Source organism: Capra hircus, chromosome 22, assembly GCF_001704415.2.
Source record: "Capra hircus breed San Clemente chromosome 22, ASM170441v1, whole genome shotgun sequence".
NCBI lineage: Eukaryota > Metazoa > Chordata > Mammalia > Artiodactyla > Bovidae > Capra > Capra hircus.
In genome coordinates, this window is record NC_030829.1 from 13,882,348 (window position 1) to 13,898,760 (window position 16,413).

The 16,413-nt window shown below is 43.3% G+C and overlaps 1 protein-coding gene across 3 annotated transcripts in view; it reads right to left on the minus strand.

Moving 5' to 3' along the window:
- ULK4 (unc-51 like kinase 4) overlaps positions 1 to 16,413 on the minus strand; it is a 498,780-nt gene that overhangs the window by 159,901 nt on the left and 322,466 nt on the right. For all 3 annotated transcript variants that reach the window (XM_018066892.1, XM_018066893.1, XM_018066891.1), the window contains one exon: positions 5,281 to 5,447. In XM_018066892.1, the coding sequence (XP_017922381.1) occupies positions 5,281 to 5,447 (167 nt within the window). The remainder of the gene's footprint in view (positions 1 to 5,280; positions 5,448 to 16,413) is intronic.

Below are 16,413 nucleotides of genomic sequence, written 5' to 3' on the forward strand. Positions count from 1 at the left end.
CTGCCTATTTGTCATGAAGTGAGGGGACTAGATACCATGATCTTAGTTTTCTGAATGTTGAATTTGAAGCCAACTTTTTCACTCTCCTCTTTCACTTTCATCAAGAGGCTCTTTAGTTCTTCTTCACGTTCTGCCTTAAGGGTGGTGTCATCTGCGTATCTGAGGTTATTGATATTCCTCCTGGCAATAAATACGTCCTTTATATTTACATATCTTGTGTTCTCTCATTTAAGTCCCTTGCTGAGTGGTTGGCATCATGTCTGCTTTACAGATGAGGAAACTGACACTCAGACAGGTGAAATAACATGCCCAGCATCTCACAGGTCAAAGTGGTGTGGCTAGGATCTGAATCCAAGGTATTCTCACCTGCAAAGCCCATGGGAACCCCCCAACCCCGGTGAGCTGAGCACACATATTTGTCTCTGCTTCTGTATCTTTGGCATAGTACTCCTCAAGGCAAGTTGGGGGCAGAGTCTGGGCTCCTAAGAGACATTCTGACACCTCCCTCCCAACTCCTCACCTCCCCGGCACACATGCCCATGTCATATCCTTCTCCTCCCTGAAAAGGAGACAGGTGCCTCAAAATCTAAACACTATTATCATTTTAAACACTGACAACAGTCAAGTTCTAGTTTTAAGAGGTTAGTATTAAGAGAAGAAACGGGTTTTGAATGCAGAAGAATCCCAGGTGTGGAAGAGGTGACTTATGCTTTGAAAGAACCTACAGCTCAGTGTCTTCCTTCTTGTTGCTATTAATAACACAGCGACCAATCATGGCTTACCTTCCCTGGGCCAAGTATATGTACTTTCAGTTCAGTTTAGTTGCTCAGTCATGTCCGACTCTTTGTGATGTAGGAGGATGTACCTTTCTTTGATGCCAACTCCATTTCTTTACCCAATTCTTTTCCTAATTCAATTTCAAGGAGTCTACCGCTTTCAGACAGATACCAGGTATCATGGAGATTAAAGTCAGTTGTCAAGGTCAAAAGCAATATGTGGCAGCTATTACAGGGAAAGATTTAGAACAATGACAGCAATAAAACATAGACTGGTGCTAAAAAACAAAAAAACAACTAGTCAGGTATTGGTATACTAGCAAACTGAAAAAAGAAAATTAGAAAATAATTTGCATTAAGGAGTTTTAAACACCCTTGAATGTCTACCTGATGACTTGAAATAAGCGATTTCTATTGTTATAGAATATAAAAAAATTTTTTTTAATGTCTGTTCCTTTTTATCCACAATACACAATCTCTTACAGATTGATACCATCAAAGTATCCTCTAAGAGACATCTACACCTTGAAGAATTACATAAAGCTACCACTGTGGAAACTGAAACAAGAAATGATGTTCTCTGATGAGACACTCATTAGAAAAAAGAGGGGAAACTAAGAGAAATCCATAGTTCAGGATTTCTTATCTCTTCTTGCTATTCTTTGGAACTCTGCATTCAGATGCTTATATCTTTCCTTTTCTCCTTGGCTTTTCGCCTCTCTTCTTTTCACAGTTATTTGTAAGGCCTCCCCAGACAGCCATTTTGCTTTTTTGCATTTCTTTTCCATCGGGATGGTCTTGATCCCTGTCTCCTGCACAGTGTCACGAACCTCATTCCATAGTTCATCAGGCGCTCTATCTATCAGATCTAGGCCCTTAAATCTATTTCTCACTTCCACTGTATAATCATAAGGGATTTGATTTAGGTCATACCTGAATGGTCTAGTGGTTTTCCCTACTTTCTTCAATTTGAGTCTGAATTTGGTAATAAGGAGTTCATGATCTGAGCCACAGTCAGCTCCTGGTCTTGTTTTTGTTGACTGTATAGAGCTTCTCCATCTTTGGCTGCAAAGAATATAATCCATTTGATTTCGGTGTTGACCATCTGGTGATGTCCATGTGTAGAGTCTTCTCTTGTGTTGTTGGAAGAGGGTGTTTGCTATGACCAGTGCATTTTCTTGGCAAAACTCTATTAGTCTTTGCCCTGCTTCATTCCGCATTCCAAGGCCAAATTTGCCTGTTACTCCAGGTGTTTCCTGACTTGCTACTTTTGCATTCCAGTCCCCTATAATGAAAAGGACATCTTTTTGGGTGTTAGTTCTAAAAGGTCTTGTAGGTCTTCATAAAACCGTTCAACTTCAGTTTCTTCAGCGTTACTGGTTGGGGCATAGACTTGGATAACTGTGATACTGAATGGTTTGCCTTGGAGACGAACAGAGATCATTCTGTCGTTTTTGAGACTGCATCCAAGTACTGCAGTTCGGACTCTTTTGTTGACCATGATAGCTACTCCATTTCTTCTGAGGGATTCCTGCCCGCAATAGTAGATATAATGGTCATCTGAGTTAACTTCACCCATTCCAGTCCATTTTAGTTTGCTGATTCCTAGAATGTCGACGTACACCCTTGCCGTCTCGTTTGACCACTTCCAATTTGCCTTGATTCATGGACCTGACATTCCAGGTTCCTATGCAATATTGCTCTTTACAGCATCGGATCTTACTTCTATCACCAGTCACATGCACAACTGGGTATTGTTTTTGCTTTGGCTCCATCCCTTCATTCTTTCTGGGGTTATTTCTCCACTGATCTCCAGTAGCATACTGGGCACCTAATAACCTGGGGAGTTCCTCTTTTGGTATCCTATCATTTTGCCTTTTCATACTGTTCATGGGGTTCTCAAGGCAAGAATACCGAAGTGGCTTGCCATTCCCTTCTCCAGTGGACCACATTCTGTCAGACCTCTCCACCATGACCTGCCCATCTTGTGTTGCCCTGCAGGCATGGCTTGGTTTCATTGGGCTCAATAAAGGACAGAAATGGTCTGGACCTAACAGAAGCAGAAGATATTAAGAAGAGGTGGCAAGAATACACAGAAGAACTGTACAAAAAAGATCTTCATGACCCAGATAATCATGATGATGTGATCATTAATCTAGAGCCAGACATTTTGGAATGTGAAGTCAAGTGGGCCTTAGAAAGCATCACTACGAACAAAGCTAGTGGAGGTGATGGAATTCCAGTTGAGCTGTTTCAAATCCTGAAAGATGATGCTGTGAAAGTGCTGCACTCAATATGCCAGCAAATTTGGAAAACTCAGCAGTGGCCACAGGACTGGAAAAGGTCAGTTTTCATTCCAATCCCAAAGAAAGGCAATGCCAAAGAATGCTCAAACTACTGCACAATTGTACTCATCTCACATGCTAGTAAAGTAATGCTCAAAATTCTCCAAGCCAGGCTTTAGCAATACGTAAACCATGGACCTCCTGATGTTCAAGCTGGTTTTAGAAAAGGCAGAGGAACCAGAGATCAAATTGTCAACATCCGCTGGATCATGGAAAAAGCAAGAGAGTTCCAGAAAAACATCTATTTCTGCTTTATTGACTATGCCAAAGCCTTTGACTGTGTGGATCACAATAAACTGTGGAAAATTCTGAAAGAGATGGGAATACCAGTCCACCTGACCTGCCTCTTGAGAAATCTGTATGCAGGTCAGGAAGCAACAGTTAGAACTGGACATGGAAAAACAGACTGGTTCCAAATAGGAAACGAGTGCGTCAAGGCTGTATATTGTCACCCTGCTTATTTAACTTCTATGCAGAGTACATCATGAGAAAGGCTGGGCTGGAAGAAGCACAAGATGGAATCAAGATTGCCAGGAGCAATATCAATAACCTCAGATATGCAGATGACACCACCCTTATGGCAGAAAGTGAAGAGGAGGTAAAAAGCCTCTTGATGAAAGTAAAAGAGGAGAGCAAAAAAGTTGGTTTAAAGTTCAACATTCAGAAAACGAAGATCATGGCATCCAGTCCCATCACTTCATGGGAAATAGATGGGGAAACAGTAGAAACAGTGTCAGACTTTACTTTTGGGGGCTCCAAAATCTCTGCAGATGGTGACTATAGCCATGAAATTAAAAGACGCTTACTCCTTGGAAGAAAAGTGATGACCAACCTAGATAGTATACTCAAAATAGAGACATTACTTTGCCGACTAAGGTCCGTCCAGTCAAGGCTTTGGTTTTCCCAGTAGTCCTGTATGGATGTGAGAGTTGGACTACGCAGAAGGCTGAGCGCCGAAGAATTGATGCGTTTGAACTGTGGTGTTGGAGAAGACTCTTGAGAGTCCCTCGGACTGCAAGGAGATCCAACCAGTCCATTCTGAAGGAGATCAACCCTGGGATTTCTTTGGAAGGAATGATGCTAAAGCTGAAGCTCCAGTACTTTGGCCACCTCATGCGAAGAGTTGACTCATTGGAAAAGACTCTGGTGCTGGGAGGGATTGGGGGCAGGAGGAGAAGGGGACGACCGAGGATGAGATGGCTGGATGGCATCATGGACTCGATGGACGTGAGTCGGAGTGAACTCCAGGAGTTGGTGATGGACAGGGAGGCCTGGCGTGCTGCAATTCATGGGGTCGCAAAGAGTCGGACACGACTGAGCGATTGAACTAAACTGAACTATGACTCTCAGCAAGGTATCAGGACGGTCTGCTTCCAACCTCAGCTTCTGCCTCTATCCAGGCCGGTATGCTACCAGTGACACACAGCACTTGCGACTTAACTGGGACTCCAAATACAACAATGAATTCCTATTGGCCGTGTCCTAACATGTGACCTACGTATCAGCTGACTCAGCTGGTTAGAGAAAACATGAGAGGAGACAGGCATGTGGTGAGAGCTAACCCCTGGCCCAGAAAGTACCTGATGAACTCATATGCCCTTCCTGTCTCAGACCACAAAGCCAGGTTACAGTCTGGGGCAACCTGACTTTTCCATGGCCACTAAACACACACCTCTAGTCCTCAAAAGCATCCTGCAATTTCACATTATTGCTCATAAAAGGAAGCAAGTGCAAGGTATGTGCATGCACATGTGTGTGCATCTATGCACCTATATTCATATTACATGTATGTGCATGTGTGTGCACGCCTGATAACTCAATCCATTACTCCTCACTAGCTAACTTGTACTGCTGGAGGTGGCGGGAGCACCACCTCCGGACAGTGAAGACTGTATAGCGCATGGCCAACCCCACAGTGAGAATGACCTCTTGAGTTGCTGGCAGTTCCCTAGTAAGTGCTCACTAAGCCTTTGGCCCCTCCTGCTTTCTTTTCATATCCAAATTAGCTGTCTGACATTGGTCACCCAAAGATGACTGTCAAATCATATGCTCTTTCTCAAACCAAAAGACACATTAGAGGACGATGAGGGAAAGGAGAATGATGAGAATGTGGGACGTGGTGCAGGGTTGTTGGAAAGGGGGGGGAAGGGGTCCTCTACCTGCAGAGCCAGCCGCACAACCCCGGAGGTGTAGGTCAGCATGCTGTGCAGAATGTCCAGCAGGGAGGACAGCAAGGCGGCTGCAGTCTCGTTGCTGCTTTTGTTGTCCACATCCAAACACAGTGTGGCAGTTTCAGTGAACAGGTTGCAGACGTGACGGACCAGTCCTGAGTGTAAAATAGGAGAAGGGCAAAGCTGTTATCACAGAACTTAAGAATAATGTGTCACATGAAGCCAACAGAACAGGCACATGTATTCTACATTCTGTAAACTCTGAACAGTCCTTCAACATACCTGGGAAAGGTTTTGAAAATGCAGGTCCCCAGCCCCCACTCCCAGGGAGACTGCCTAGGAGCCTGAGGTTGAGGCCTAGGAATATACTTGCTAAAAAGCACCCCAGGTGATTCTGATGGGAGGGTTCCCCAAATTACACTTTGAAAAACACTATCCTACATGGGCAGGTTTCACAGGGACAGAAGAGTCGCTGACACTGGAAGAAAATGTGTTGGGTGTGAACATCCTGTCCCCAAGTTCTGTTTAAAGGCACACTTCTTCATGGGATGGCTCGGTGACCAAAGGTGAATCCAAGGATCTATCAGGATTGACAAATAACTGGGTCACCTCAAGAAGATAAAACAAAGAAGTGCTTTTTTCCACATGCATTCTAAAAACTATGAAATGTAACATAATGATTTCAAGCAATGTCAAATTGAGAAATTGCCAGGTTCTATCATTTTGTCTCTGCAAACTTCATATTTACTGTGTGGTTGGTCTTCATCAACTTTCAGTTTGATGTACTTGTTACAACAAATACATTTAAGCTGGTGTTCTGTATTGTTTTTGTTATGTAAAGTTACACTTTGAATTCCCCAAATGATTCAGATGCAAAAGTGATGAAAAGACACCATGAAATGTCATAAATCGAAATGGTGAGGGGTCCTTCAGTCTGAAGAGATCATCATCGTCTGAATGTTGTAGAAAAAGTGAAGCTTCAAATATAGCTATTCTACACAAGCAAACTGGGAAAAAAAAAAACAGGGTAAGGAAATATGACATGTGTTGTAAGCTGGACCTGCAATCCATTTATTTATTGGACCTGCAATCCATTTGTCCCTAGTTTTCAGATGATCAACTGGACGGAAGCTCTGCCAAGCACAGCCATCCAAGCTCTGCTATCTTTCCCAAACATTGCACACTGTCATTTCCAGTAAACCAATCTGGTTTTCCTAGACAAGTGCAAAGTAATTAGACTACAAAGCAATTAATTCTGTCACTAAAGGCAGAGAGAAACCAAAATTACAGGGCATCAATCAAGGTTGTACTCCTTGTGGTGAAAACTGGCACTATCACAAGTTGAAAATAAATATATTTGAAGGGAAAGCAATCTGCTAATGAATTAATAGCAAAATTTCTCTATTGAAAGACAAGGTTTGATAGTACAAGTCACCAAGGACACGTGGTGAAGAAGAGCAATTGTTAAGATATGTCATCACACTGGCAGGCATTCTCCTGTGAGTTACAAGGCATCGCTCAAGGGCAGGCTATGAATCAGCTCTTGGCGTTTGTGAGCTGCAAGGAGAGTAGAAGGGCTTTAAAAAGAGGTTGGTGGGGTGGGGTGGGAGAAAGACTGGGGGGGAAGGGATAGTTCGGGAGTTTGGATGGACATGTACATGCTCCTGTATTTAAAATGGATGACCAAGGAGGACCTACAGTGTAGCACGGGGAGCTCTGCTCAGCGTTATGTGGCAGCCTGGATGGGGGCGGGGTTTCAGGGGAGAATGGATCCATGTATAAGTATGGCTGAATCCCTTCACTGTTCACCAGAAACCATCACACCACTGTTTGTTAATCGGGAGAACTCAGAGAGTAGTATTCGGTAAACACAGGCTGCAGGAGAAGATGTCTTTCTTTGTGGAGTTCACCATCACTTTGTGACACAGCGTGCTGATGATCAGAGGAGCAGGGGGCCCAGCGATGTGAACAGCAGAGAAGGACACAGCCCGTCAGAAGGAGGCACTGACCGCTGGATGCCCATCAGCATGCTGCTTCGCTCAGACTAAACAGATGATGAACAACTGTGCTCTTCCTCAGTTTCAGTCCGTCTTCAAGGAAGGAGTGCAAACCATGAATGCAATCAAACCCCTCCTGGGCTGGACGCTCCAGCTTGTTGTGCGAAGGAAAAAAGACAACAGATGCCAAGCTCTGACTACAGACGCAGAAGTCACCTCCTGTCATGGAAGGTGCTCGTATGAGATTAGAAATGAAGTATGACCTAACTCTTTCTTCACAACCGTGATAACGCCAGCAAAGCCCGTTGATATGATGTAAGAGGCCTATCTCAGTCAGTGCTCTTCACAGAACTTTCACTGAAGATGAAAACACACATTTTTCTTGTTTAAAATATTATGAAAACAAAGAAAGCCATGAGAAATTTTAGAAAAATGAATCCTTATCACCTTCTTCAATAATTATCAACGGTTTGCCATTGTCTTACGTCTCCTTGAACATCTAACAGTCCTTTCCCTACCTTTTTCATGCCATTTATTTGTTGGAGAGATAAGGATATTTTTCCTATAGAGATTCTTGTAGTGCTGCTCCTGTAACCGTGCATTTCCTAAAAACTGGTAATTAGACCCAGAGACTAGACTTACTTCCGTTTTGATTATTTTGGCAATAATACTTAGAACTGGGCATTCTGTATTCATGTAGCATTCTATCTGGAGGGATACACTGTCTGTTCCACCTTCAGTTCAATTCAGTCGCTCAGTCGTGTCTGGCTCATTACAACCCCATGAATCGCAGCACGCCAGGCCTCCCTGTCCATCACCAACTCCCGGAGTTCACTCCGACTCACGTCCATCGAGTCCATGATGCCATCCAGCCATCTCATCCTCGGTCGTCCCCTTCTCCTCCTGCCCCCAATCCCTCCCAGCATCAGAGTCTTTTCCAATGAGTCAACTCTTTGCATGAGGTGGCCAAAGTACTGGAGCTTCAGCTTTAGTATCATTCCTTCCAAAGAAATCCCAGGGCTGATCTCCTTCAGAATGGACTGGTTGGATCTCCTTGCAGTCCAAGGGACTCTCAAGAGTCTTTTCTAACACCACAGTTCAAAAGCATCAATTCTTCGGCGCTCAGCCTTCTTCACAGTCCAACTCTCACATCCATACATGACCACAGGAAAAACCACAGCCTTGACTAGATGAACCTTTGCTGGCAAAGTAATGTCTCTGCTTTTCAATATGCTATCTAGGTTGGCCATAACTTTCCTTCCAAGGAGTAAGCGTCTTTTAATTTCATGGCTGCAGTCACCATCTGCAGTGATTTTGGAGCCCCCCAAAATAAAGTCTGACACTGTTTCCACTGTTTCCCCATCTATTTCCCATGAAGTGATGGGACCAGATGCCATGATCTTCGTTTTCTGAATGTTGAGCTTTAAGCCAACCTTTTCGCTCTCCTCTTTCACTTTCATCAAGAGGCTTTTTAGTTCCTCTTCACTTTCTGCCATAAGAGTGGTGTCATCTGCATATCTGAGGTTATTGATATTTCTCCTGGCAATCTTGATTCCAGCTTGTGTTTCTTCCAGTCCAGCCTTTCTCATGATGTACTCTGCATAGAAGTTAAATAAGCAGGCTGACAATATACAGCCTTGACGGACTCCTTTTCCTATTTGGAACCAGTCTGTTGTTCCGTGTCCACTTCTAACTGTTGCTTCCTGACCTGCATACAGATTTCTCAAGAGGCAGGTCAGGTGATCTGGTATTCCCATCTCTTTCAGAATTTTCCACAGTTTATTGTGATCCACATAGTCAAAGGCTTTGGCACAGTCAATAAAGCAGAAGTAGATGTTTTTCTGGAACTCTCTTGCTTTTTCCATGATCCAGCAGATATTGGCAATTTGATCTCTGGTTCCTCTGCCTTTTCTAAAACCAGCTTGAACATTAGGGAGTTCACGGTTCACGTATTGCTGAAGCCTGGCTTGGAGAATTTTGAGCATTACTTTATCGCGTGTGAGATGAGTGCAATTGTGCAGTAGTTTGAGCATTCTTTGGCATTGCCCTTCTTTGGGATTGGAATGAAAACTGACCTTTTCCAGTCCGGTGGCCACTGCTGAGTTTTCCAAATTTGCTGGCATATTGAGTGCAGCACTTTTTTGGCATCATCTTTCAGGATTTGAAACAGCTCAACTGGAATTCCACCCTTAATGATGTTAAAATTGACCTATGGGTTCAGGGATTGTTAGCCCAACCTATCCAGTATAAACTTCCCCATCAAACATTATCTACTAATGTCCAATGTCCAGTCCCATTATTTCATTAGACATGGCAAATCAGAATTTTCAAATTCTATCAGTCCTTCTGTATTTTTTGAGCTGGTTTTCTTCTGTAAAGAACTTTGTCAATGTGGTTTGTAAGGGAAGAGCAAGGTAGATGCTTGATAAATGTTTCTTTGTTATCATCTGCCTGTTTCCAGAAGTGATTGTGTAGTGTTTGGAGGTCCCAAATGTGAGCAAAGTGGCTAGCAATTATTGAAGTTACTAATCAGTTCACTACGGAGAAGGCAATGGCACCCTACTCCAGTACTCTTGCCTGGAAAATCCCATGGACGGAGGAGCCTGGTAGGCTGCAGTCCATGGTGTTGCTAAGAGTCGGACATGACTGAGCAACTTCACTTTCACTTTTCACTTCCATGCATTGGAGAAGGAAATGGCAACCCACTCCAGTGTTCTTGCCGGCAGAGCCTGGTGGGCTGCCATCTATGGGGTTGCACAGAGTCGGACACAACTGAAGTGACTTAGCAGCAGTAGCAGCAGCATGGAGCATATTTGTGAATGTAATAGATTTTTAAATAACATATCTTATGAATATTAATTGATTTCAATCATTATTCTTTTATGGTAAACTTGTTCCATTTTTGGTCACTGAGAGCCCTTTAAAGTGTCCTACCTTCTGCTAAGATACTATGTCCCAAGTTCACCTTATGAATTACTGCCTAAGACTGGGCATTAGCTACTTCTCCAAAGAATCCTGGTTTCTTTTAATGAGAAGGGTATTCAGAGACCATGGTCTGAGCATGAGAAACACGCATTGCCACTGGGCTACTGATTAAGTGGACAGAGATAAGTATATACCTTTTAGACAGAGAAAAAATTAATGAGTTCATGCAGATATTTCCACTTTCAGATTCCAGAAATGGACCCTCATCTATGAGGTTAAATGATTTTCAACAAGGGAATTCTTTAGAAAAATGAAATTATTTTCAATGAAAGAGAATAGAAAAACTGATTATCTGTTTGAGAGAAAAAAAGGTGCTTGACCACTATCTCACATAATATTCAAAAATTAATCCCAGGCAAACCTCAAATCTAAACATAAAAGCTAAAATTATAAAAGTTTCAGAAGAAAATGTAAGAGAAGATCTTCGTAACTAAGAGGTAGGCAAGAGTTTTTAGGATTCAAAAAGTCCTTTCATCATTTGAAAGTGAATAAATTACACTACATCAAAAATTTCAACTTGTGCAAGTTAAGAGACACTATTAAGAAATGCGTGCTATGTCGCTTCAGTTGTGTCCAGCTCTTTGCAATGCTATGGACCTTAGCCCACCAGGCTCCTCTGTCCATGAGATCCTCTACACAAGACTACTGGAGTGGGTTGCCATGCCCTCCTCCAGGGGATCTTCCCAACTCAGGGATGAAACCTGCATTTTCTATCTTCTGAATTGGGAGGGGGGGTTCTTTACCACTAGAGTTAAGAAAAAGACAGGCCAAAGACTAGGAGAAAAATTTATAAATTACACATCTAAGAACTTGTATTCAGAACATATAAGCAATTCCTAAACTCAACAATAACAAACTGAAATATCCAATTTTTAAAATGGGTAATAGCCTTGAACACTTAGTTTACAAAAGATAACATCAAAAAGCACATGAAAAGTTTTCAACACCGTTAGCCATCTGGAGAATGAAAATGAAAGTCACAGTGAGATACCACCACACAAACAGAAATAATCAGAATAAAAAAACCCGACAACACCAAATGGTGGTGCGGACGCAGAATGACCAGAACTCACAGGCATGGCTAATGGGAAACAGTTGACAGTTTTTAAAAAAAAAACAATTTTTTATTTTTTTTTACCATATTATCTAGCAATTCTACTCTTAGGGGTTTACCCAAGTAAAATGAAAACATATATTCACAAAAAAGACTCATTAGACCTGTAGTCAAAATAGCCCCACATTGGAAATAGCCCAGCTGTCCACCACCAGGAGAACAGATGAACAAACAGAGATCCATTCATACAACGGAGTACTCCTCAGCAATACAAAGGAATGAGCCACTGAATCCCACAACATGGCTGAATCTCAAAAAACAAACGGGGCCGAGAGACAGACACCAGAAAAAATGAGGTGCGTAAATTCAGTTGTAAGAATACGTTTCAAGAAAAACTCATCTATATTGATTGAAGAGAGAATAGTAGTTGCTTCTGAGGGAAGGGCAGGACAGAAACATTCTAAGGTGACAGAAATGTTCTCTACTTTAATGAGGTGTTGGTTACAGAAATGTATGCATTTCTCAGAAATGCATATATATGATATATATAATATATAAGGTATAAATATAAGACGTTTGTTTCACTGTATACAAACCATATAGTATAATGAAGTCACTCGGTCGTGTCCGACTCTTTGCGACCCCGTGGACTGTAGCCTACCAGGCTCCTCTGTCCATGGGATTTTCCAGGCAATACTCCTGGAGTGGATTGCCATTTCCTTCTCCAGGGGCTCTTCCCAACCCAGGGATCGAACCCAGGTCTCCTGCAATGTAGACAGACGCGTTACCGTCTGCGCCACCAGGGAAGTCCCTGAACGTTTTTAAAATCTATTTTGCATTGGAGGATAATTGCCTGTATTGGTTTCTGCTGCACAACAATGTGAGTCAGCTTTAAGTATACATGCATCCGTTCTGTCTTAAGCCTCCCTCTCCCCACCCACATCCCACCCCTCTGGGCCATCACAGAGCGCTGGCCCGAGCGCCCCCTAGCGGTCTCCTTTACACATGGCGGTGTGTATACATCAAACTCTTAGTTCAGCCTCTTCTCTTTCCCCTGCTATGCCCACAGTCCATTCTCTGCATCCGTGTTTCTATTCCTACCCCACAAAAGACTCATCAATACCACTCTTCTAGATCCATATACATGCATGGGCTTCCCTCCCTGGCGGCTCAGATGGTAAAGAATCCGCCTCCAATGCGGGAGACCTGGGTTCGATCCCTGGATTGGGAAGATCCTCGGAGAAGGGCCTGGCACCCCACTCCAGTACTCCTGCCTGGAGAATCCCCATGGACAGGGGAGCCGGACAGGCTACAGACCACGAGGTTGCAAACAGTCAGACAGGACTGAGCGGCAAAGCACACGTACATGTGCACTGATACACAATATCTGTTTTTCTCTTTTTGACTTGCTTCACTCTGTGTAACAGGCTCTAGGTTAAAACAGGCAAAAATAAAATTGATTGGGATAGACTGGGCAGGGTGGAGGAAGTCAAGGGAAGCAGGGGGTGTGCCTCCACCAGGATGAGAGCAGTGTTTAACTGAGCACCGGCTTTCTGCCTGGCAATGAACCTTTACTGGGCTTTTTACATGTCATATTTCCTCTGAATTCTCTAACAGCTCCAGGGGAGCTTATTATCCAGATGCTGTTGTCTCCACTTTGTATAAGGGAAAACAAAACCTCACAGCATTTAAGTAACCAGTTCAAGGTCACCAAGTAAACAGAAATCACCAAATGATCTGGACCTGCATATATTATAACTCTTGAGGTCCACGGACTTATAAATACCATGGAGCCTCTAGGAGCAGCCAGCGGGGAACTGAGACCAGAAAATCAAAGAGGAGGCCTTTGCAATTTGGCCATGACCAAGTGCTGGTGTGGTAGGAAACAAGGAGGAGGAGGAAACGTGACTTAACAAGTGTGATTTGTGACTTTGTGGCAACAGTGAGGTGCAGCCAAAAAGCCCTGGAAAGAGAAAAACCAGACTCTCACCGGAAAAAGCGAGCAAGTGAGTTTTCTAGGAACAATAAGTTAGTTTTCAAGATATACTGAGTTTCGTCCAGACGCCAGAGTCCAAAGGTAGTTGGAAATGAAAGCATAGAAACCGGGTAGCAGTCAGACTGGATAAAGAGAGGTGGAAGATGACTGGGGAGGATGGGAAAGTTCCTAAGGGCGAGTAGATCCTAGACAGGAAACGGATTTATAGGAGAAATGGAGGCAAAGGTGCCAACATAACAGAAGAAGAACCACGATAACATAATGTCACAGGTATCAATGAATGAGTCGAATCAGTCAGAAAAATGGTGCCAAGGGTGTAGAGATGACACAGGTCGAAGCCTGAGAAAAGTTCACCGACTGGCTCACTTCCAGGTCCCCGATGACTCGCTGGTAAAGTCCGTAGGGTCCTATGCCCTGAAGTCAGTGTGCAAGTTGCCAAAGCTTCCGTGTTACATGTCCCACAAACCACATAGGTTCTGACATTTTGCTTCCATGCTATCCAGAATTTCCCCATAGAGGGAGTTAGGAAATAGAGCTTCTTGGAAGGAAGGGGAGTGTAGACTGGCATTTGCATAAAGCTGACCACACCAGTTGCCCAACCACTGCAGGGGCCGAGGAGGGAGCCCCTGAGTCCCCTCGCCTGAGCCACAGGACCCAAGGATAAGACTGTTAGTACAGGCAGAGCACCGTGAACAACCTCACACAGGACACACTTTCCTAAAGTGAAGGAATACGTCTAAGGAGGTGGTGAAGGGAAGGAAAGGAAGGTGACATTCCCTGTGTCTACACTTTCCTTCTCCCCAGTCAAGAGAAAGACCCCCTAGCTCCAAAGAGATGGAAGGAAGTCCCAGGACACTGCCAGAGTTGTGATCTCCCCAGTGAGGTGGAAACCACCATCAGCAGGCACATGGGTTTGACTCTCGTCTACCTCCCTCTGCCCCAAGAAGGCCAAGGACAATACAGTGTAGGCAGAGGCCTGAGCCCCTGGGAGTGGCCTAGCCATGCCTTTTGTTGTTGTCTTGGGAGGAGGTTTCCTCTCCTTTTCACTCAGGCCCCAGACAGAGTCACACTTATGACAAACCTAGACAGCATACTAAAAAGGAAAGACATCACTTCTCTGACAAAGGTCCATATAGTCAAAGCTATAATTTTTCCAGTAGTCATATAAGGATGTGAGAGTTGGACCATAAAGAAGGCTGAGTGCCAATGAATTGATGCTTTCCAATTGTGGTGCTGGAGAAGACTCTTGAGAGTCCCTTGGACTGCAAGATCAAACCAGTCAATCCTAAAAGAAATCAACCCTGAAAATTCATTGGAAGGACTGATGCTGAAGCTTCAGCACTCTGGCCCACTGGTGCAAAGAACTGACCCATTGGAAAAGACCCTGATACTGGGAAAGACAGGGCAAGAGGAGAAAGGGGCAGCAGAAGATGAGATGGTTGGATGGCATCACTGACTCAATGGACATGAGTCTGAGCAAACTCTGGCAGACAGAAGGACAGGGAAGCCTGGCATGCTGCAGTCCAGGGGGTTGCAAAGAGCTGGACAAGACCTAGCAACTAAACAAGAACCACCACCACCTCTGGCTTAGGTCAGCTCTGCTTCAGACCCCCTGGGGCAAATGCACAGCCCCTGCTGTATCCCCTACCATCCCCCTCAGGCTAGATGGCTACCATCTCCGTGCGAGGAAGAGAAGGTACTCCTGCACAAAGGGGTTAAGATCCAAGACTGAAATTTCAACACAGAGGCAAATATACAGGGAAAGTCACAGTCAACTCTGTTTCTCGCAGACAACTCTGTTTCTTGCAGTCAGCTCTATTTCTCGAGCCCCAGATGGACCTAGTATGAGGCGAGGCTAACAGCAAGGTTTCTGTGCCTTGCCTGCCTATCATCTCCATTAGAGATCCTGTACAAAGACACTTAGGATAGTGTTCTGGTCATTTCCCAGATGACATCATAATATTCCATCCCAACATCTCTGAAAGAAATAAAAAGTAAGTTAAAAAATGCAATAACTATTTCACATGGATCATACCCAACTCTTCGAAAATAAAAAATCCAAGAATTATTCTGCATTAAAGCATCTGGTCCCATCACTTCATGGCAAATAGACGGGGAAGCAATGGAAATAGTGACAGACTTTATTTTCCTGGGCTCCAAAATCACTGCAGATGGTGATTGCAGCCATGAAATTAAAAGACAATTGTTCCTTTACCTCAACATAATAAAAGCTATATATGACAAACCCACAGCAAACATTATCCTCAATGGTGAGAAATTGAAAGCATTTCCCCTAAAGTCAGGAATAAGACAAGGGTGCCCACTTTCACCGCTACTATTCAACATAGTTCTGGAAGTTTTGGCCACAGCAATCAGAACAGAAAAAGAAATAAAAGGAATCCAAATTGGAAAGGAAGAAGTAAAACTCTCACTGTTTGCAGATGACATGATCCTCTACATAGAAAACCCTAAAGACTCCACCAGAAAATTACTAGAGCTAATCGATGAATATAGTAAAGTTGCAGGATATAAAATCAACACACAGAAATCCCTTGCATTCCTATACACGAATAATGAGAAAGTAGAAAAAGAAATTAAGGAAACAATTCCATTCACCATTGCAACGAAAAGAATAAAATACTTAAGAATATATCTACCTAAAGAAACTAAAGACCTATATATAGAAAATTATAAAACACTGATGAAAGAAATCAAAGAGGACACTAATAGATGGAGAAATATACCATGTTCATGGATTGGAAGAATCAATATAGTGAAAATGAGTATACTACCCAAAGCAATTTACAAATTCAATGCAATCCCTATCAAGCTACCAGCCATATTTTTCACAGAACTAGAACAAATAATTTCAAGATTTGTATGGAAATACAAAAAACCTCAAATAGCCAAAGCAATCTTGAGAAAGAAGAATGGAACTGGAGGAATCAACTTGCCTGACTTCAGGCTCTACTACAAAGCCACAGTCATCAAGACAGTATGGTACTGGCACAAAGACAGAAAGATAGATCAATGGAACAAAATAGAAAGCCCAGAGATAAATCCACACACATATGGACACCTTATCTTTG